Source organism: Colletotrichum destructivum, chromosome 7 (genome assembly GCF_034447905.1).
Source record: "Colletotrichum destructivum chromosome 7, complete sequence".
Taxonomy (NCBI): Eukaryota; Fungi; Ascomycota; class Sordariomycetes; order Glomerellales; family Glomerellaceae; genus Colletotrichum; species Colletotrichum destructivum.
In genome coordinates, this window is record NC_085902.1 from 2,209,466 (window position 1) to 2,232,199 (window position 22,734).

At 53.3% G+C, this 22,734-nt stretch overlaps 4 protein-coding genes across 4 annotated transcripts; 1 reads left to right on the top strand and 3 right to left on the bottom strand.

Annotated features, from left to right (window-relative positions):
- CDEST_11231 (Putative complex I intermediate-associated protein 30) lies at positions 1 to 2,835 on the bottom strand. The gene is made up of 4 exons (XM_062927387.1): positions 1,475 to 2,835; positions 1,024 to 1,388; positions 482 to 925; positions 1 to 429 (listed from the first exon to the last, which is right to left on the bottom strand). Exons 1-4 carry the CDS (start codon positions 1,484 to 1,486, stop codon positions 243 to 245), a joined length of 1,008 nt encoding a protein of 335 aa, XP_062783438.1. The 5' UTR covers positions 1,487 to 2,835; the 3' UTR covers positions 1 to 242.
- A 423-nt stretch (positions 2,836 to 3,258) lies between these two features.
- Positions 3,259 to 4,630, top strand: CDEST_11232 (uncharacterized protein). Its single transcript, XM_062927388.1, has one exon. It carries the CDS (start codon positions 3,267 to 3,269, stop codon positions 3,642 to 3,644), a length of 378 nt encoding a protein of 125 aa, XP_062783439.1. The 5' UTR covers positions 3,259 to 3,266; the 3' UTR covers positions 3,645 to 4,630.
- A 95-nt stretch (positions 4,631 to 4,725) lies between these two features.
- CDEST_11233 (Putative basic-leucine zipper domain-containing protein) lies at positions 4,726 to 6,810 on the bottom strand. Its single transcript, XM_062927389.1, has 3 exons — positions 5,784 to 6,810; positions 5,194 to 5,711; positions 4,726 to 5,133 (listed from the first exon to the last, which is right to left on the bottom strand). The coding sequence occupies exons 1-3, from the start codon at positions 5,974 to 5,976 to the stop codon at positions 5,020 to 5,022; spliced, it is 825 nt and encodes a 274-aa protein (XP_062783440.1). The 5' UTR covers positions 5,977 to 6,810; the 3' UTR covers positions 4,726 to 5,019.
- Positions 6,811 to 20,102: 13,292 nt separating this feature from the next.
- Positions 20,103 to 22,576, bottom strand: CDEST_11234 (Putative CCR4-NOT transcription complex subunit 9, armadillo-like helical). Its single transcript, XM_062927390.1, has 4 exons — positions 21,699 to 22,576; positions 21,483 to 21,638; positions 21,048 to 21,423; positions 20,103 to 20,970 (listed from the first exon to the last, which is right to left on the bottom strand). The coding sequence occupies exons 1-4, from the start codon at positions 22,090 to 22,092 to the stop codon at positions 20,787 to 20,789; spliced, it is 1,110 nt and encodes a 369-aa protein (XP_062783441.1). The 5' UTR covers positions 22,093 to 22,576; the 3' UTR covers positions 20,103 to 20,786.
- Positions 22,577 to 22,734: the final 158 nt, after the last annotated feature.

Consider the following 22,734-nt stretch of genomic DNA (forward strand, 5'->3'; position numbering starts at 1 on the left):
ACGTTGCCGTATTAAAAGATAGAAATATTCAGTCATATGGTCGCTCCCTAGCCAATTGTGATTATTTTTTTCATCTCACTATAATCCTTCCCTCTAGCACACACACACACACACACACGTATTCCAAAAACAAAACTAAAAACAAAAGAAGAGAAGGAAGTAGGAGAAGAAAGCAATAGGAAAAAGGGGAGTGGGGGTCGTTCCCTGTTTCTCAGGCTCCTTTATATATCTAGATATCAGCGTCACCTAACCCATCCGCAAATCCAATTCAGCCACGACGACCGAGAGTATTGACCCGGTGCATGGGAAGGTCCATCAGTGCAATCCTTCTCGAACGCCACGTCGGAGTTGGATGATGTGGGCCGGTTGCTGAAGGCGGCCAGATACGCAACAGTCAGGCTGAAATCACCCTCTTGAGTGCCGAAGAAGCTGCAACATATGTCAATGAACTATGCTGGATTGTGTGGAGTGTGGTCCTTACCTTCGCATCATGAAACTGATTCTCTTGATGTTAGAAACATCCAGAGGTTCGGCGTCGGGCTTGGGCCTGCCTCTGTAGGTGGGCTTGAAGTCATCCCATGAGATCTTTACCTCGCCAGTACTAGAGACGAAATCATACTCCCAGCTAATGGTGCTTTGGTCACGGCCATCCTCTCTTGGAGGGAGAATCTCGTCTTTGATAGTGAGGGTGTACTTTTTGGAGTCACTCTGCAGAACCTTGAGGACAAGCCCATCATATTGGCTCAGGTCAAGGTGGAGCGTGCCGAGTGTTCTCTGGGATGCAAAGCCGGCTCCTCCCAGGGCCGTGATGTCTAAGTTGCCGAAGAATTTGGCCGTTTCGGGTGACTCGCAGTGTAAGTGGGACTGACTTTTGCCGCCACGCACTCGGTCGTCGGAATCGGTCCAGAGACTTGAATCCCAGGGGCTAGGTAGGGACTAGTGTCAACGGCACGTGTTCACGTCATAAAGGTGCAGACAACGTAAATGGGGATTTGGATGCAGTGCAATGTTCGTGTATCATACTTGTCGCCTCCATAAAGGTAAAACAGCTTCCAGTCGGGGGCCATGACGGGCGTTTCCCCGTTTGAGGTCCGTAAGCTGGCAGAGCACCTTTGGATGCTGTCTCGGTAATTGTTTGTACAGTGAGTTGGAGTTAAGCCGATGATGAAGGGGTTAAGTCTAATGCAGAAGATCCGCTCTGTATGTATCGCTTCTGTGGGTGTTTCTAGCCGGTAGGGCTGCGTTCGGGGCGGCCAACTGCAGACAGTAGTGGTTGAAGATGACGAAGGATTGCTGACTTTGCATCGCGGTGTTTGTTTCCAGCAATGTCCTCGACATTTTACGGTGAGATACGTACCGTCACCAAGAACGGCAATTACCGCCAGACGCTACATGTACATTAGACACCTCATCGGTATGTAGATAAACTGTATACATGAACCGCGGGGCTCCGTAATTGTGGAGTCTGAGTCACCCGAAAACCCATACTGCGCTGAGTAAGGGGCAATATATTGTTTCTCCGTCGTGGGAAAATTGCCTCAGATGGTATTCTGCATTTATGTGTATCCAAATCGTTGAGGCAACGCGGTTCGACCGACTGGAATAGCACCGGCCATCACACCAAATGTATACTGGGTAACGCGTCTACAGAGCGACAGTCGTCCAGCTACCAACATATATATGTCCGGATCTGGAGCTCAACCACATGCTCGGAGCCCGTGAGGGATTTGCAAGAGGCCCGGATGGACGAAACATCGCTAGGCTAGACACGTACTGGCTCTACTTCCCAGTAGGCCCAGCAGTTGGCTGACTCTCCATGGCCACAAGGTTTCCATTCATGGCATGGTGGGGTTGAACTTCCATGATACATGTGAGTCTTCGAGCACTTGAGTGAAGCTGGTGGGATGAAGGTGACGGCCAGATACGAGAATGGATACGAAGACCGAGGCGGGGTCAAGGGGTGAAGGGCGAAGGGCGAGGACAGACACGAGAATCAAATGACTCCGCAGGCCTGGGTGCACCTATCCTCCATCCGAAGACATCACGACACGGCGGCCCATCCTGTGCTGTCTGATTGTTGTATCTTTGGCATCTGCGAGCGGGGTGGGGACGAGGGAAGCTCAACTGGCGCTACGGGTTTCGGATGAGCCACGCCTCGTTACACTTGCTGGGAATATGAATCATCGCGAGGCGAAATGGATTGCCCCGGGCTTGATCTTGGGCCGGAGCAGACGTCAACTTGACGGCAATGTCAAATTCACCTTATCGAAGGAGAGAGACCGAATAGCTTGCATCGAGTTGCGAGATCTTTTCGGTGTCGCAACCCGCAGTGTGAGGACTGGCTCTCGATACCAAAACTTAGAAGGCAACGGGACTGAAACGATGAACTGAGAGGGATATGAAGAAAGATCATTAACATGTTTGGAGGATTTTATCGAGTTTTGTCGATGCACAACGACCTTGAAGCGGCTGTCATCTGAGAAGGCTTCTGACTTTGAGTTAGGAATCGGGTGGGGTGGCCATAACGAGGGGCAAGCCTAAACCACGAGACCCTTCGCCCATGTCCAGATCCTGGTCAGTCCTCTTGCCCAAAGGTACTGAAGTGCTGGGGCCGGTGTGACTGAGTGCGGATAGGTGAATCAGGCAATAGGGACTTTGGATTTAGTGCCCAGCGATGCGACCGACATTGATCCGTTCGGTGCCCACCTCTTCCGACTCCGCGTCCGACTCCGACTCCTGCGGCGGCAGACGAAGCGCCCATGTGTCGCACCAACAGGTAGCGATTGTGCTTGACTTTTAGAGGACAGACGGCATGCAGATTAATAAAACACGTGGCATGCATTTTATCTCGGCATATGTTCGCGTCGTATTAGGGACCTCCTAGCGTCATATGTGAGCAACCTTTGCAGCAGTTCAGTATCACGGCGAACAGTCCACAAACGTCAACTGCACCGGGCTTCATGCTTTACAGTCGGCTCCACCGGTTGTTATCATTCAAAAACCAAAACTGCCTTGCTGAAGTCGGCATTTCTCAGACTGTTGCCCATTGGAACCTATTTTGTAGTTCCGACTGTGACGCTTGGTGACGGCAAAGTAGATAGCAGCCCAGCTCCGGGCTTAACTCCGGAGGCGACGGGCTCAAGCCCCGCCCGGCCCCTCTCCCTTGTTCTCGCCCTTTGGCCCCTACCACCACCCTCATCCTCCTCGCCTCCCCACCGTCCCCAGCAAGTTTCCGGTGACTGGCACATCGTCGACAGCCTATCCATATGGGCTTGAACGCCACCGGAAACCCAGTCTCTAACCGCGACGCTCCAACAACCGTACTACCCGGGGCGGGACCTTTTGAAATCTCCAATGGGTGCAAAGTGTGCGTGTGTTCTGCATCTACGGCCACTGCTGTGTCACCAGCGACTCTTCCCACACACATCGTCAGATGGTGGTCACACCATGCAGCCAACGGCAACTTTCTAATATACACTCTTGGTTCCATTCTCCTTTGGCCTCGCCTCTCACGCTTTTTTCTTTTCTGGCGAAGTTACAACCGTACGCAACCGACAGGCCCGACACGACCCATCCTAAGTCACGTCGGAGGCCGAGATTTGCAAGGGGCCCCAATAGATGACAACCCGGGGAAGCTCTTGTGAAACCATGGTACCCTTCCCCCGTTGAGCAGACAGACGTAGCCGAAGCCGACAAGCGAACGGTCAAGCGTCTGTGTCACCCATCATCTCCCATCACAACAGCCCTGAACCGCCCAAGACGTGTTGGCCATGTCATGCCCTGGACGCAAGCCGCAAAGTCCGGACGAAGTAGCGAGCCTATTCAACGCCCCGACTTTGCCCGCCATATCGACTGAGCCGACCTGACCAAGGCAGAGGAGCGAGTGCGCCTGGTCCCATAAGTCCCCCAACTCCGCAAACCCCGTGGGCACAATGTTGGTACGACATTCAAAGGATTTCCCCCGCTTCGGCGTCCGGCCGAAGACGCCCGCCCAGCAGAACATGACGACAGCGTCAAAATCCACCGCATCGAGGGCAAACCCCTTCTTCTCGCCAGACTTTCTCGATGACACATGCAACGCTCGCCCCCGTCGGCAGCCGCTCTCGAGTGTGGAAGTGTTGCTGTCTCCGTCATCTCCCCTCGTCAATTCACGAGATCTGCACGAACACACCTCATATCCATCCTCGGTGGCTGTCGTCATGCTACCTACCATCTGGTCGTGATCCTGTATTTTTCCCCATGGTCCTGCCTATTCCGCCTTTCCGCTATCCCACCTCACCTAATTCCGATCCTTGTCTTGCACTCGCTTGCGGCGTAGACTCATTTGTGGGCGTTGCTACAACCCCATCGTTCGGTCGCCCACGCCCGACCTCATCGTCCCAGGTCTGTCTGTTCTGGTGCTTTGTCAGCTTCCTGGGCTAAGACCACTGTGTGAGTTCAAAGTACGGGTACCTAGGGTAGGAGGTGTGGCGGGGTCGTAGGTGGCTTCAGCAATTCCCTCTCGCATCGGACTTGGTTGGATTCGTCTTCAACTACTCCGCATCCTTGGACACCCGGAAATGTCACTTTGCACCAACGACTGGCCCTTCTCCCTTTACCGTAGGCCATCCTTGCTGTCACGTTGTGATTTTGTTTACGGTGGATATACGAGGATCTCGTATGAGCAACAGGGGCATCAGGGATGTTTGCTTGATCAAGACACAATTTCCTGGCACATGAAGATGATATCTTTGATGTTTAAATTTTCGACTGCCGTGTCCAACCTCGTGACGAAGCTGTCCTCTAGGCCAGCTCGCTCCAAGTGAAACGCCGACGCCTACTCCCAAGTCATATCTCCGTAAGGTCGAGCGCTTCGACCTTTCCATGCAAATACAGATACCCCCAAACTCCTGGCCCAAGCCACCCCGTGTATAGGGAGGGGAGCGAAAGTACACTACAAAAACCCCCCTCGCCCCAAAATAGCAATGAAATGTCTACTCCGCCAAACAAGGTTGCCGCATCCTCTTTTCGTGCTTTGGCTTAGTGCTGAATCATACCAGGAGACCCTGGCATGGACAAGGGCGTTGTGGGATACTCGTACCCAGCGTCGGAGCAGTTGGCCGAGTGTTCGAAAGAATGCGAGAGCGGAGGAGTCTGCTCAACAACCCATCAGCATTATGGATCGCGGGAGGATGGCTGTCGCATATAACTCACATGAGGGTTCGTGGGGTCGTAAGAGCCGGAAGCATTCATGTCGATACCGGACATGTAACCGTAGTTCATGTAAGGAGACAGGCCGTCGTCGCTTGTGTACGACTCGCGTTTTATAGCGTCGTTGAAGTGATTCATGGGCGGTAGCGTTACTGGCACCGCTGCTGCAAGATATCCCGGGTATGCCTCGGCGGTGGTGCCCATAGTGTATGGTTGTGTGGTGTATGCGGGAGCCATAATCATCTCTTCGGGCGGGGGGTAGGTAGAGTATGCGAGGAATGGGGGTGTGTTGGATCTCTCACGGCCATCCTCGTAGTGGTGGGCGAAGAAAACCTCGTCGTCGTTGTGCATGGGAGGCGTGAACTGGCCCTGGTTGATAGTCTTGGTCGGCACTGGTGTTTTGTGCGTCTTGTTGGCAGACTTCTTGGTGGTCTTTGTTTGCGCGGGCTTCTCAGCAGTGGTGGTGCCTTCCTGGCCAGCTCGTCTCTCGAGGTCTTCCAGGCGTCTCTTGAGCTTCTTGCCTACACGGGTATATCAGTCTCAAACGTCTTCCGGAGCGGACTGATGATTGCCACAGGTTGGGTATGACATACGGTAGTTGCGCTGGGCAATGCGGTTCTGGATCCTCCGGCGCTCAGCAAGGTCAGAGATCTTCGTCCAGTCTTCGTCGGGGTTTGCAGAGCTGCTGAAGGCGCTGCTGGTGCCGTGTCCAGAGTATGCCCTTGGGGAGGGAGCAGTAGCCGGGTAGGCGTACTGATGATGTTGAGACATGGTGAACATCGACATTGGGGGCAGCAGAGACGTTGGAGGTTATCCTGATTTCTGTAATGTTCAAGAGTTTAGGAGTTGCTGAATGCAGGCTTGAGGCGGACGAGGCGTAGAGAAGCTAGCTGTGGGGGTCGATACAAGTTGCAGCTTGAGAGGAATCCGGAGAAGGGGAAAGGAAGCTGTTAAATAAAAGTCGCCCACGGCTCTTTCACTCGAGCTCAGCCCAGATGACCAGCAGGTTGAGCAGTGACATGGCCAGCAGCGGCAGCAACGACAGGGCTGGCGACGTGAGTGTGAGAGGACCACTAGCCCGGGGTGCTTGTCCTCGCAGGGCTTCGAGTTTTGGAGGTTCCACAGCCTACCCTGGTATCCGTAGGCAGAGAGAAGACACATGAAGGGTACAGGTACCGTGCCTGATACAGGGTATAATTGGTGGGAGGGGCGTGGCTGTGAAGGGGGTATGGAAGTGAGCGAGGACGATGAAAAGCGTGTGTGTACACTATTTACCAGATATTGGCAGGTAGCTGAGGGGAGGGAAGGGAGTGGAAGTAAAGAAATGGATTGAGGAGGGGGGGTGAAGGGTCGTAGGGCAGAGGGGACGGCATCCATCCGTAGACATCAACAGAGGTCAAGTAGCCTACCTGTCTTGATCAAGGGAAGAAGAGACGCTGCAGGGGTGGGATGTAACTCTCGGAAACGGTGCGGGCAGCACCTCGGTCTTTCAGTTTACGACGGGTCAGCGGATAGGCTGGGGCTTGGAGCAGAGTGTCCGTATCCGTACACAAGAGAGAAGGTAGTGGGAAGATGAGCGCAATAAGGACCGTAACAGATGACAGCCAGGCTGCTGTGGTTTCGAGGCGTATACAGATAGTGCAGGTGCATTTCGGACAGGAAATGGGCTGAGTGTGGTGGGCAGGATTTGGTGGGAGGGGGTTGCAGGGGTTGGGCAGGTTCGAGGTTGTCGTCCACAGTCCAGACAACGATACGGACGAGGTACGTACTCTCGCGTCGCACTTGGCTCCACCGGGCTGGGATGGCAAGGGCGCGCGCCGTGAACCTGCAAACTACCTACCTAGGTATCTATACGTATATTTCCCCCATCGATGAGTCGTGGACTGGGGTCCAGCAAGGTAGAGAAAGGCGGCAGGGCCCTTTTGCTCGGGGGTTTAACAGCGGCGGCAACAACAACGACTGGACAACTTGTACGAGAAAGGTGCAAGGGTTTACCGCAATGTGTCTGGCGCGATTGACCCAGTAAGTCCATTTATCATCATCAACAGCTTTATTGCTAAATGTAAGCAAAGGGTGGGCGACTGGCCTAAGTCTGCAATTGGGAGCACGTCGTGAAGCATGCAGCAAGCAGTACGGCACACAGCGGCACAGGAAACGATTCAATTGGGCCTGCAGTTGTTTCCTCCGTAGGCCCACCCTGCCAGCCTAACAAATCATGACGAGCGTTCTGGCTTACTCGCAACAACAATTGTAATGCCTCTCTGTCTGCCGTCCTGCTTTGTAAGTTTCTTGATATATCTCGTGTGTAGGAGAAAGGACTCCGCATGTACCAAATAAGGAGCGAGCAAGTCGCCGCAAAGATGCGTACGTACTCCGAGGCCGCCGCAACCCCCTGCTGTTCCTTGCGTTACACAAGAGGAAGTGGGAAGAGGACCCGAGCACAGACAAGGATGATGCCCAACTGGCTTTCGCTTAATGGTGGAGAGACGGGGGCGGCGGACCGTTTTTTCCAGCGGCCGACGTTTTGTTCTGGAGCTGTCTAGAGATCCTTTTCAAGGTTGCCGCTGCGTCGCCCCCTTTCTTCATGCTCATGGCCAGCAGCGTCGAGGAAGACCCCCCGGGCAGCCCGTACCATCTCTGCTTTCACTATCACAGAACCTTAATGGATAAACGGCTGGAATGGCCTCTCGCCGTCACTTCCTGGGTCTCAACACGTCAACTTGGCCAGATCTAAGCTCCTTCACCTTGGTATCTGGAGGGCGCCCGGTCCCTTCACTGAGGACGGGTCTAGCTTCCTCTAAAGTTCCTCGGACAGAGCTTAGACGTATTTCGTTACCAGGGCATATGATGGCGGCCTTCAAATCCCGCTCTGACGCTCTCCCGCGATAGAGGCCATGGTCCATACCACGTCTTTGGCCACTGGACTTGCTACCAAGGCGTGAGCCTGTGTCTGGCCGTGGTGCCCTTATCTCCGGGCACCCTATGCGTGAGATAAGTACTGGGGCCCAGGCACAAGGAGAGCGTTTCGTTTCCACCCAGGGAGCATCAGAAGTCCATTGGGCTTGCAGGGCCGGCACGCGTGGCACGGCCGGTGGCACAGTCCTTTATATCCAGAATGTCAACATGTCTCTGACCTAAACTGCGTATGGCCCGTCTTTTGAAGATGCAAAGACAACAGACCAGGCGATAACGTCAACATAAGCCGTCTTTTCCTTAGGGAGCTGATCATCAGCGATAGATCCAGCGGCCGCCTGAACCGTCGTATCAGAGGCGCGACGACGCGATTATAAGACACCCATCATCATGCTGTTTCCGGAACGGATTGGCTGGTTGGTAATCCGAATAGCATAGTTACCGTTGCCATCGAAGTTCTGTCCGTACTACCGGGTCCGTGGAAGACCAAGACTATGGTGTCAAAGGATCGGACGACGATGATGATGACCTGCGATTGGGAAAGCATGCCAGTACGGCGCACGTGGAGGGAATTTTGTGCAACATGAGAGAAGCATCTCACGAACACTGACCAATCCAGAGCACACGGCCGCGCGGAGTTGATCAAGCTACACAGTATTGCGCACACCAGGCCCTGCCCATAGCCACACGCTCGATGTTTCCGTCCTTGATAGGGAGGGTCTTCTACAGGAGAGGGGTAGTTGTGTTCAGCCAGCAAAGTGGGCGGGACGGAGTGGGACCAGGAGCAGTACGCACCAGTCCGAAAGAAGAAATCCGTAAGATCGACCAATCCAATGGCCTGATCTTGCCGAGCATCCCTAGAACACGGGCCAATGCACTGAAGGTTGAAGCACCTTAATTGCGGTGCAAGGCTTTCGCCCACAGATATTCACTAGGCAGCGAGAACCCCTGGAAATTGGAGCACGGAGCTTGTGGAGTGTCTGTGGCTCCCAGAGCCGGCCTGACAGCCCCTCTTATCGGATCCAGGATCACTTCTCCCCTCAACATCTCAAGCTTGACCCGCGCTGTGGCCCGTCTGCGAAGTACAATACCTATGCTAGGTAGTAGTGACCCTAACCTTCCCTAGTTAGCTAACAGGGCCATGTTGACTTGCCTACCAATCAGGATCGAGAAAATACGATTGCCTGGAGAGAAGTGGAGGAGTCTCTGCGGTCCGTCTCCCATCGAGGTGTGTAGTGTACACTACTTACCCGCATCGACCGATGTCGTCCTCCATATATGAGATCCCCTGCCGAGACGGCATGCCAAAGAGGTAAAAAGGAATCAAGACAAGCTCTCCTTCCCCAGCCGGGCCCAGGCCAGCCCCGGGATGAACCCATTCCGACAACCAAGCCACAAGGCGAGGTGCGCCGAGATCCATCAGACCGTCTCTGCCCCCCCTCCTGTTCCGAGCAGCACGACACAGAACGGGGCGTCGTGGTTATCAAGTCAAGCTATCTCGGGGTTTGGTTCTCAATACCTCGTTGCCATCTGTGGGCTTGTATCGCTAAACGTGCCTGCAAAATAGATGCTGGCTGCCGTGTCTCTGATGCCGATGATTTGCCATTAATGAGCATGTGCCAGCTTCAGTATCCGAACCTTGTTAGACAGTTTCGCAATAGAGAGCGTCTAGGCAACGAGACTAGCAAAAAATCGCCGACTGGATAATGTGGTCCTCATGGCTACAAGCATTCCATTTCAGTTTGGATGAGATGAGATGTAGATGAATAGTAAGATTGCGGTCGCTGAACAGGACGGTAGGCGAAACCCGCGCGCATCTCCACAGAGGGAAGACTGGTTCGACGTCGCTGGTGGGCGACAGTACGATGAGATGCTCATCATGATACTCTGCATCATTCCCAAATATCGTGAATCCTTTCGAGTGGGACCAGTGCGAAAGGGCCAGAGGGCGGAGGTCCTAGTGGGGGGAGCCACGGCCCAAGGGAAAGCAACGCCAACGCATCGGCCGACTACCGCCGGTGGCTGCACGCCAGAATTGAATTCCAATCCTTAGAAGGATTCTTGCCCTACCCAAGGCATGGTTCTCTGTCGGCTTCAAGACGCAGCCTGCGCTTCTCATCCCTCTTTGGGGGGGGGGGGGGGGGGGGGGGGGGGTGAATGTGCTCGTTCTCGGCCCCCAATGACGAAGCTCCCACGTGCTTTGTAAGACGTCTATTTTTGCCTGGTCGATTAGCAAGATGCTGCCAGCCGTGCTATTCGTCCGTTAGCCGTCCGTCTCCGCATCTTCCTCCTTCAGCATTACAGGGGGAAACATATCACCCCCCCCCCCCCCCCCCCCCAAAATCCCTTTTCAACACCCCCGAAGTAAACCATTATCAACACAACACACCGACCCATGGACACTACACTAATTTGAGTGAGTTAAGCAGGGTCGATGCCTTATTATGGGCGGATTGGAACAGAAACCCGCCCATGAGTTCCATCTACTAACGCCCGCAATGGCCCTTGTCGAAGCCGACCTGACCCATGTCGTAACCCCAGTCATTGGCTCCTCAGCAGCCTGGGCCAAATCAACACCGCATTGAGTGGGACTTCGGATTGGAAACCAACCACAGGACGTTGATCGATCAGCCCCAGCAGGGCTGCAGATGCTGTTTCCGAAGGTTGCACCCATTCTTCAAGCACACTTCCGCCAGAAACACACATTCACCCCTATTCTACACGTGTATCCCCATGGCGCATCGAGAACGTCTGGAATATGCACTAGGTGTCGCTCAGCTTGTAAAACACGTCTATCTACGCTTCTCATTGGCTTGCTTGGCAACAGTCAGTCCAAATGAAGGGTTAACTGACGAGACATTGAGAGACATCGCGCAAAATCGGTCGGTGTTGGCTTTCTTTCCAATACTGTCTATTGCCTCTCCCTAGTTCATCGCTATCACAGCGTCCTATTCAGCCAACGCTTTATCGTCCACCGAATGGGGTATGAAGTCGTATCCGGCTATTCTTAATATTGGGTCCCATTGCCTTATCCCAACGCTTCATTTAGCCTCACGCTTTGCTGTGTCCGGGGCTTCTCTCCCCAAGACGTCGTTGCATGCCTTTGTTAGATAAGCAGACGGATAAGTCAACGGCGAGGCAAGTATCGTCTGCCTTCCCGCCCACCAGCTGCAGCCCGTCAGCCTCTTCCTCCACGGCCATGCCGTCCGTTGACTCGGACAATGCGGGCAAAAATGCCACGCATACGCTACCAGTGGCTTGGCTTCACAGAGAGCAGCCGACATTGGGCCGCAGGCCGCAGCCTGGCGGTATACAAGCGCGTCTCAGTGGGATGTAAGCTAGACAATGGCGCAGCGCTGTCTGTTTTCACGGCATCCTCCTATCATTGCAGCACGACGGGGGCTCCCAGGCGAAGCAGCAGTTTAACATTCTGGAAACCCTGGTACCTCTAATCACGTATTCAATGACTTCTCAGTGAGTTTTCAAGCAGTAAAAATGGCTTGAGGGCTTGAGCGGCTGGCCCGGAAGTAAGATGCCTACCATTTCCTGGCGGACATCAGCGATCCCAGCATTGTATCAATCCCTAGACAGGTCGCCCACGTATCGCAATCCGGTTTCCAGCAATGCCGATGAGATGCTGAAAGGACTCGAAGAACGTCGACGCAAATAGTTAATGGTGCTCTAGTTCTTCCTACTGACTGGTTGGCCCTACGCTGCCGCCAACGGCTTCTACTCACATAGTGCAGATGCGTAGTCACGCAAATGCATCATGAGCCAGACCCCAGTCCACCACTCCGAACTCTCGGGCTTGTGGGGGAAAGTGGATGTCCAGTAGGCCTGAGACAAAATGCCAATTCTTGATCCTCTGCGCTTGAACCCGACGGAAATGGGGAGCCAGGCTGGCAGCTAGCCCCCTTAACATGGGTATATTTACTAATGACCAATTTTGGCCCACACGATTGGTGTCCGGGATCGTCAGCTCTTGTTGGGATCCAGCGACATCTTTTAGGTTCTGACGAAGTCCACACAAGTATGTATTCAGACTGGCTACCAAGCCTTGATTCCTAATTGCTTCGCCCGAAGGGTGCAGGAATGCGCGGGTGTGGCTGCCGGTACTAGCCCGTCCCGTCCCCTCCCACTACCTCTTTGATGGCATCAGCAAGTTGATGAATACTCCACACCGTGCCAGGAAGTGAGTGGGTCTTTAGTGTTAAACTAGAATCCGAGATGACCAAGGCAAAGGGAAGGGCAAGTCTGAGGTGCTGATATGAAGGCGCAGTCTATACCTTTACTTGGCGTCTGGGCACGCATAGTCCCCTTTCCCAGAATCCAAACAAATATGGTTCCATGCGGTGGTGATTTGATGCTTGGAACCAAAACTAAGGTGTGGTCCGTACTCGACAGAGGGCGCCCGGTGGTATGTGCTTTCCCGTCTGTTTTCTGGCTCCGTGCCTCTTCGGATCTTGGGGCCAATCTCCACTCGGGACCGTCTCGAAGGGCTGCGACTGGCTGGCTCGCACTGACTGGAAATGCCCCACTTACAACGGCCGGGGATCGCTTTGTTTCCTTGGCCGGTCATGAGCGGACGGGCATCACCTCAGGTCACATCTGGCTAACTGTTCGTACCTACCTTACACCACCTGCACACAGAGTACCGTACCACGCACCACACTCACAGAGCAAAAGCGGGGTGGAAATTTAATTTCCAGACCAGTATCAAATCGACCCTGATACAGGAAATGGCGCGCTGTTCCTCGGTAGAGATTCGAAGGGAAAAAAAGGAAAACACCACGGTAGACCTGGCCGAACAACTGCTGCCTGGAAGCGACGGGCCACTGGGCTCCGCCAGCATGCCTGTCGTCTGAGGAGCTATTAACGATCGCTGTGGCGGTGAGTGGCAAGTGGATTAGCAAACCCTAGTTGATGTGGTTGATCTGGGAACTGAACATGTTTTTGCATGGCAGACTGTGTAGTGTCACTATCCCTGGCACAGTCCCCCCCCATCCTGTCCTTTGACGAGGCTGGGTAGACCCCTAAAGATGCTGGTGGCAGGAGCTCGCTCAGTGGCCGTGCCTTGCCAGCCCCTGTGTCCCCCAGTTCATTGGCGCCCCGCCGTGATCTTTGCAATTCCCGACCTGGAGTGTTGGAGTGACTTTAAGCAGTACGTTTGTCAGTGTACGGATGTCAGTGGAGGTACGCCCTATGAAGGACTTTTTGGTATTCGGGAGAGGGGGAGGGGGTGTGCCTCTAAGATTGTCCGCTCATCAGAAGTGGAGCTTGCCTAGAAGGAAACACTGATTACAGAGGTGTTCTCCCCCTGAGTCGCAGAATCATCGCGGCGGGAATCAACATCGACAGTTTGGCATGAACCGAGACTCGGTACCGTTCTCCTCTAACAAACCCATCATCTCCGTACGAGTTCAAAGTACTAGTGCTTGTCTCCAAAGACATCTCACGTATGCTGGAGACAAATGTGGGTAAAAGCGCGGTGCACTACCCGTCAGGTCTATAGCCTGTACTATGTAACGGCATTTGTGGTACGTTTATCGCTTGCCTGTATGCCAAGGACAGTGCATGGCAAAGGCGTAGGAAACACAATGATGATGTTCGGATGATATGGTAAGCAAAGCAAAAGGCCACCAAGGGCCTCTGAATTGAAAAGGAAGGACTATCGTCGGTGGAAGAGACCTTAACGAGAAACAGACCTGATATGATGATTACGGTCGTTACTCCGTGGAGCAAGCATATGAACGGTTTTCCAAGCGCCAGTGAGACGTTTATTTACGCCGGGGCGGAGGCTCGTAGGGCTGGCGGAGAGCAACAAAACTGTCATCCACACCCACACTTCCAGATCTTGGGGTACCTAGGTTTGTTCATGGAGCACACGGGAGGGGCACCGTTGCAAATGCAACGTGTGCTCGACAATGCATGCGCTAGGCAGTATAACGCAACTGTGTATGGTTGGGGGCTGGACGAAAGAGCATGCAGGTGAACCAGCCGTTTGGAGTCAGGGGCTCTCCCCAGCCAGCGTGTTCTTGATCGTCTTGTCAAGGGAGAACAGGATGTCAAATATCTCTCGGCTGACCATAACATGATTTCCCCGAGACCCGAGGGGCTGCGCATGGCTGCGTATGCGTGGAGGGAGGAAAAGGACAAACCGTCATTAAGGGCTCGTATACAGCAGTGCAAGGCGCCCCGAGAGGCATACTCGTCCCAGAAGCACAATGCATGCCGAGAGCTCGTTACGTACTCTAGCGGTGTGGCTATCTAAATCTTCGCTTGACACCTCGACAGTAGGCCGCTTGCTGGGGTCAGTAAGGTGGATTGGAACCCAAGCGTTCATAATCCGTATTGCCGACGAAACGCAGAATACCGTCCACAGGCCAGGGCTTTGTTCCATGCTGCAGCAGCGGTGGCGATAGCATGAGGCTCCTATGCTTCGCTGTAAGGGAGGAGGGAGTGACGGTAAGACAGTCGAGGAAGGCCTAGGAAAGACATCGAAGGCGGAGCGAGTATCGTGGTGCAGGCGGGTGGAAATGACGACTGCAAAGATGCGCCTGGAACTTGGTGTGATTGCCGTTTTGGGTGAAGGTTGAAGGGTGTGCGGTTGTGGCCATGAGTGTGGTGTGTAAGGGCAAGCAGAATGTGGGGCAGGAGATGAGAGAAGCGGCGGGATTCACGTTGGGCATGTGGAAGCGTTACACACGCACATCTTAGACGCGCGAAGGCGAGCTTTGCGGGTTGGACACCCTGAGTCGCGCAAGTTGTGAGGGGAAAAGGCGGAGGAGACTTGTTACACAAGGCAAAAGAGAGACCATCGTCGAGGGTGAAGCAGGTGAGAAAAGAATGAGAAGGGAGCAAGAGGCGGAGAATCAAGACGGGTACAGGGTGCTTGGATGCATGTGCCAAGCTTCGGCGACGCCGTAAGAGAACGAGGGGCTGTAGGGCTGAAGGTGCAATTCAAAGAGGAGTTGATTGGTTTGTTTTGCTCAGTAGTATACCTGTACAGAGTCATCGGATGGATGTCATGCTGTGTGACCCTAACTTGGATTGTCCGCAGTAAGCCAGACAGGTACGTACCGCAGCTACATCGCTTGCCAGAAGCCCACAGCTGCCCAGGTACCTACTTAGGTAGATAGGATAACCGCGTCTTACAGACATGGCGGGTGCCTAAGTACCTTGGCGCCTGAATACAGACACAACATCCTTCCACGCCCCCCCCCCCTTGCCCCCTTCACGCCCCCCCAAAAACCAGCTCTAGATCGACGCTGGTAGCGATTTTCAAACAGAACCGCTACGACAACCGACGGCTTGGGCGAGATACCACAACTCCCGCCTTCGGCCATCCTAACGCACATCTTCTTGCCGCGGTCTCTGCAGCGCAATCATCGTTGAAGGAGCATCGTCGCACCCGCGCTCGTCTACAAGAAACTGACTTTCTCTTGTGCTAACAACCCCTTCCCCCTCGACCTTCTTGGGCGTATAGTTGGGATGCGCATCAACTATCATCACGCCGAAGGGTCTTTCGGGAACAGCGCCCATTTCGAGCCATGCATTATTTTGGTCGGATTTGACGCAGCTGCATGCTTTGTCATACCCGAAGTCTACGATGTACCTCGGGAGGTGTCGATCGAGGTCTCCATAGGAATATCCACCTGTCCCAACCTACCTCGGGTAGGTGTGTGTGTACTGGCCACCAACCACGCAAAAGTACAGGCCTTGCTACCGTACCCGAGCCGGCTCGACAACAGACGCCGTCCCGGTTCTGCCAAGGAAGCGCTCGTTTCTGTATTTCCCGCATTCGCTTGAGGAAGCGTGGTACCGGTTCTCTCGATCGAATAGCTCACAGGAGCGCATGCCATCTGGCCGACAAGGCGCATTTCCCCCGGGGGCGACTTGGGATTTGCGGTTGGTGATACAAACACCGACGCAAACGATTGACTGCAACGTCAGTTCCGACTGTAACCTGGTCGGGCTACTCGAAGGCTCGACAAGTGACGGCGTCTTCAGGTCTTTCGCAGTTTGCGCATCATCTACAAGAAAGATAGCTACGGACGAGAGGACACGCACCGATGGCCTTAGCCCTTGATACCTACTGGTGGCTGGGTGCGGTATAATCCAACATGGAAGAATGCCTACCTCTCAGCCTGGGCGTGCTGTGAAGCAGCGATAGGCAGCGGTGGGACTTTTGAATCTTTCCATACGACACAAGGGCCGCAACTGGATGGCTGACTGGACTGGCCGAGTCCAAAGCAAGCACTCATTAGCGAGTGCCTGCCTACTGGCTGTTGTCTTGGCTACCAAACAGGGGTGAGGATGGTGCTAGCAGCACTTCGCATTCGCAGGTCTCGACTTTGGCTGGATGGGAGATACATTATCCCGATTCCTCCGTCTGCGCGCGTGTGGTTGGCCGTCTAGTAACTGCCTGTACCACGCATAGGTCTGTATGTAGCAATGTACGCCTATATGATAAAAATGAGGCCGCATAAGCCTGATTTAGGCTACTAGAGGTACTCTGTACCCTATGTTGGCTATCTTTCCATGCCAAGCTGCACCCTTCTTGCAGGGCGGGCATGCTGGGGGGCATTGTCCTCGTGTCTAGATTGGCTGGACTCTCTTTCTCTCGTCATTTGTCGTTCGTGGCCCCCGATCGCAAGATATCGGCCGCTAGTGCAGGGTGGTTGGTTGATTCGGTACTGTAGTCGGTGCTTCTCGACCATGAATGCGAATGCACCACGGGTTTTTGTCGTGCCGGGTTTGCCTCCGTCTGCCATCCAACCAGCTCAGCTGGTTAGAGGGACATTTCGGACACTCGCTTCCTGCGTCCCAAAGCAGGTGTCAAATACCTACCTACCACGTGGGGCTAAATTGCGCGTCGTGGAAAAGGCTCAATGGCGCCGTCACAATTCAGCGAGCAAATGCAGGTGATTTGTGTAAGCATCAGCGCAACAGTTGTAGGTAGGTAGCTGCGAGAGACTCAACACTAGTATGTGTGGGAGAGATAATGTGTGAGGGTGTATCCGCAAGAGTTGGCCAAGACGGTGAACCTCAGGTACTCCAGCAGGCAGTTCGTCATGGCCAAGGCCTGGGGGTGCACAGTCCAGCGGCAGGCTTCGCTCACCCACCGCCATATTTGTGTGTGGCCGGGCGAGCTTTGGTGGGGAAAAGGCGGAAGACAGGGTAGACAAGCCCGAAGCCTAGGTAGTACGTACTGCTCTTGCCCCCGCTCCGCATCATGTCTCATAGGTGGTATGTTAAGCACGAACCGTCCTCAAGTGTAGGTACCTCTGCAAGCGCGGCACCTGCGGACTGCAGCCGGTTTTGTGTAACGACCCAAACGGTCTTGGGTTTTGGGCCTTGCGTTCCCCAACACCGTCTTAGCCGCCCCCATCCGACGTTCTTCGGGGCCAACTCCCATCCATCTCTCCCTCCAGCTGTCGTGTTCAGCCAGTCCAGATACTCGCACTCTCCCTCTCTGTGCCTTCATTGGGCTATCTGCTCTCAATACAGGTGCGTCTTGCGTCACAGTAAGTCGCACTGTCTAGCGTTGCATCATATTTCCAAGTTTACAACCCCTGGTCAGCCGGCTCTATGTACGCTCTGCTCACACTAGGCAGCCACACGCTGATTGAACATGTGCTATGAAGATGCCTTCCTCGACTGCATTGCGGCTCTTGCGAAAGTTTGCTACAAGCACGTCAGGATTGACGATAACTCTTGGGGATAGGTCCTTTGCCTCTTTCTCGCCTTCTTGATCAGCATTTAGTCCACTCTGGTAACCTAACCACCGGGGAGGAGGAACATATTGACGTTGCCATAGGTCCCCACATCTGTCTGTCGTTTGAAATGTGCACTGTAGTGACGGTTTCTTGTGGCTGCTATCTTCGTCCCAGTCCTCGCTCTGAGCCTCAACTCTGCTACCCGTCCGACCGGAATTAACGAGGAACAACATGCCCCCTTGCGTTCACACCGTGGATAAATGATAGATTCGCTTCCGCCTCGCAGGTCCAGACGGGGTACATCTACCGGCATTGGAAGTGGCTGATCCTTATCACGGCTCCGGCGGCATCTTCGTACTTATCTCCAATGAGAGCATGGTCTCCAGAGGGTTATGAACTACCTTTACTCCACACATTCTTCGCTTCCCATGCCTTTTCAGCCTATCCTCGCTAAATGTTAGATCGCGAAGCACGAGTAGCTCTCCTGGATTGCATCTCTGCTTCAAGCTCTTACTTAGGCGTGCTGCCTAATACTCAGGCCGTTTGGTTTGGTTCCCTCTGTTCTGTGGGCAGCTTCAGCCGCCCATTATCTTGTCACGGGCTGCGTGGGTCGTGGCAAAGCGAGGCTACTGGCCAAAGTCGGCCCATACGGTCCCTCTTGCCCAGTCTTGATATTGGTTTCACTGTGTGTCTTGTGCTTCGGTGTGGTAGCCTAACTTATCGGGGAATCAATCGAATGGCAAGCCTTTCTTTCTTGCCGGCATGGTATTGTACTGTTTGCCAGTGTCCAGCAAGAATTATACCCGGCGTGGTACAGTTGTGCTCGCTTTTACGTCTGGAGCGAAACACAATGATGCTGGAGTTCTCTCCCCACACCTCGGAGCCTTGGAGGCTGGAGACTGGCCCTGTAGTTGTATGTGCTGGACTTCCCATGATCCAGGTCTTAGGAACAGGGCTGCCAAGCCTGTTCCATTGCCAGGAAGATAGAACCCCAAAAATCCTGCTTTTTCCATTTGTCTTCTGTGATATCAGGCCTGGGTCCATACAGTCCCGACGTCAACGCTCGCAGTCAGAAATATAGAATTACGATGATTTTCGAGTGAGGCCGTCAACCATGTCTTCCTCCTGTTGGCCACCACGATCTATAACCAAGACCAATGACAAGTTACCGACAGGCTTTGATTGAAGGTTCTTTTTAGATTGGAAACGATCAAAGGCGTTCTGGTCCATTTTCTATTAAAAACAGTCATTGCCATTTCCTCGACAATCATATGTACACAATGCACGCACCCTATTGCCTTTGATCAGCAAGCTCTCCCTGCGCTACTGACTTCAACATTATCCTGTTGTGTGCCTGTCCCACATCCCCAGCAACGAACGTTCTGCAATCATGCTTGACCGAACGACACAGAGCTCCCGAACATTTTCAAGCATTGCCCAAAACAATCCGAATAACATCGACTGTGTCTCCACCTGCTTGACATGTCGGTGATGGCCAACATATCACACTGCCAACGAAAATTACCTATCTGCAATGCTCCTCTCCGTTGGTGGCTACAGTACAGAATCCATAGAAAATAACACTAACGAATACAAAACAACCGACAGTAACGCTTGCTTTGGCTGACCTGAAACAACAGAACGTGACGGAGTTTACCAAAAACATGCCATTCTTATCATCCAACCAACATTGCATGCCGATTACAACCTTTGGCGCCATCCACTTCAAACCCCATTACGACGTGAATCAAATACGTAGAAATTTTACTGCATTTAGTAATCGCTTAAGAATTTCGTGCCTATTTGGTATTCCTGACGTTTTCAGCATGCCGAGATACATGCTTGAGAAGCAAAGACCATCGGGATACAAAGTCCATAGGCACAAAATTTAACATCAAAAGGCATCTAAACCCTCTTTCTGGCTAGTCGTACCAACCATATTCGCTCGGTGTTTCGTAGTATATCCTTCTCCTGGACCTACTTTCTTTTAGTGCCTAGGCTGTTAGGAGGCCATTACAGTCCTAAACCCGGGGACTGCGCACATACACTTGAATGGGAGGCAGGGGCTTGAAGCATCGTGCTGTCAAGCGTGAATTTTGGACCGCATCCTCGATGTGACCGTTAGCGACCCGCGCACAGGGGTTGGTCTGACCAGAGAATGCGCTCACTTCTATCACAGATTACTCCTTTAGAGTCACCCAGCAAAGCAGAACGCAACGTTCAGGCCATACATGCTGTCAGGAGACTCCAGACAAGGGCAGAATCTGCGTGGATGTAGAAAGTGATAAATGTTTATTATACCTGCGTACGTTTTTCATCGAAACTCCATGAACCTGGTATTCGAAATCAATTACAGAAACGGGCCAAGGGGGGGGCTTAATGGGTCGTGTATAAACAATTTGAATACCCAGACTCGAGCCTCGATATACATACACGGAAAAGTCGAGTCCAAGCAATAGCGCGAGGATCCCATACTCCCATCATCGCGCTGCCAGGAAACCCCCCCCCCCCAGCGCGCACATTTGAGTTACCCGAGCAAAGCCAATGCCATCATGTTCACCGCCGGACAGGATGATAAAAGTACTGGTTCATGTCCAAAGAAGCCGGGACCGTCTAACCCCGCCCCAGGCGCCGTTCCCAGATCCGACTGCTCCTTACTGTACCGTATAATCAAATGTCTTAACCCCCCATCGCCTATCCCCCCGAGCGGAGAAGGAAAAAAACCAAACCCTTGCTTTTCGCCCCGTCCTTTTCGATGCTACAGATAAAAGAAAGAAAGACCGAGTCGAAGATGCATTCCAGATTAACCTGATATGCCCCATCTGGGACAAAGGAAGCGGGTATCAATGCGTCCACGACGCTTTTGCGTTTTCCAATGAAATCACTGACCTCCGAGTCGCCGTGTTTTATGCATGAGTCTATGTTGGCCCGAAAACGTTACAATATGTCAAGTTATTCTTGGCCTCAAAGGCCAGGGTGTTGCCCTTGGGTCGGTTCGACGACGTTGTCTGAAAGATTTATGAGGAGTTGCGCTAGACATCTCTTCGTTGCCGCGTCGTCTCGAAGAACGGAAGAGAAAGTTGCATCTCGAAGAGGCTCAGGGAGGCATTGACGGAGAGCTTCGCGTGCTCGAGCATTATCGCTCAACCTGTTCGATGTTAATCAGGTTAGCCACGGGCCATAGCCATCGGGCAGGGAAGATGAGCTGGATAGAGTGCATCGTACCTTAGAAAACACCTGACGACATGCTTAAGCAAACGCGCAGTTTGCTGTTCAACAAGCTGAGCGACCATGTTGCTGAGGACAGTTCCCACGGCGTAGAAGCGTTCATAAGTGGCGCAAATGTAATTCAGGCCATTGTCGTCAAGGAGAATCTTCTGCACAATGAAAATGGCCACAGTCTTACTCAACTCGGAGCCCGTCTCCATAATACGAAGGCATAGAGGGATTATTTCTGTGGTCAACAGGAAGTTGATAACCTCGGACGAGTCATTCTTGACAAGAGCGCCGATGACGCCCAGTGACGTCAATCGCAAGTATTCAAACGGCCTAGATTTCGATGTCGTATTGAGAAAGGGATAGAGGAAGAGAGGGATATGGGCTAGACACATGTAAGCGCATGAAAAATCACGACGAGTGGCCGCGATGGGGTCGTCATACCATTCAGAAACAGCGTGCGCGTGTCGTTGTGAGATGCAACGCACTGAAGAAGGGCCAGCGCATTGCAAACCCGGTTGGATGCTGCGGCCGTAAGCTGAGAAGGATTCAGCAGGGTGTAGACCGAAATGATTTCCTGCAGCAACGATGTCATGACTCCTGAGCTCGTGGTTAGATCGCCTCGTCTATACGTCCCAGTTCAAGGGCGCGCAAGCTTACCAAAGGAATGCCACAAGATGAGAGCCAGCTCAGGAACCTGCTCTCTCTTCTTGCTGAGTTCCAATAAGGCAGCCTCGCGAGTGCTCTCGTTCAAGAGGTCAGCAATGTAGGCCATAGTCCTTCGATTGTCCTCGGAAATGTTATCGTGACCCCCATCCGCAGCATGCGTGTTGCCAAGGGACGGAACGGTAGAGTGACCTCCAGCGAGTCGATTGTAGTGCTGCTGCTGCTGCTGCTGCTGCTGCTGTTGTTGTTGCTGCTGCTGCTGGACGGCAGAAGCGGCGGCAGCAGCTTGCTGCGCATGGTGGTGCTGGTTTGACTGCTGATGCATCCATGCCGAGTCGGCTTGTGGATTAAATTGGTGGTGTCCGTAAACGTGCTGTGCCGGCATCATCTTGAAGACCCAGAATGGTGCGCTTGAGGGAAGATGCTATCGCGGAAAGTTCCAATATAGCGTCGGTCCGGAAGAAGTCCCGAATTCGTTCGCAAACTAGCAACGTCCTTCTGTCGTTGTCGTCGTCGTCGTCGCCGTCGTCGTTTAAATATTATTGTTTTGCCCGGTGCTGCACAATTTGCCGCGTATCTGGCTAAAAGGTGACAATGGCGGATTCGCAATTGAAGACGAGTAGGTGTCGAGGTGCGGTGGCAGGATTTCGCGGGGTGCGTGCGGGCTTTGAGTGTCTCGGCGTACAAGCTGGTTCGTTGGAGAGGAGGTAGTGGATAACAAGGGGCAAACTTATTGTTTTTTGCAGTGACAAGCCCTTAGGAATCGTTGCGTGGGCGAGGAGGCAAGTGCGTATTCTGTCTGGCTCGAGGTTGCGTGAAGCACACGATAAACTAGGGAAGGTTGAATGTTGAGCAGGGAAGGTAGGCAAGGCCAGACAAGGCAAGGACAGAAAGAAGGTAGAATGCACAGGCTGTACCTCAGGTAATGGCGCATGGGTAGCGGATTACCTAATGAAAGGCTTCCAGCCTTCTTCTTGTAAGCGCAATGTTGGGATATCCATGGGCCACAAATGTGATCTCTGGCCTATAG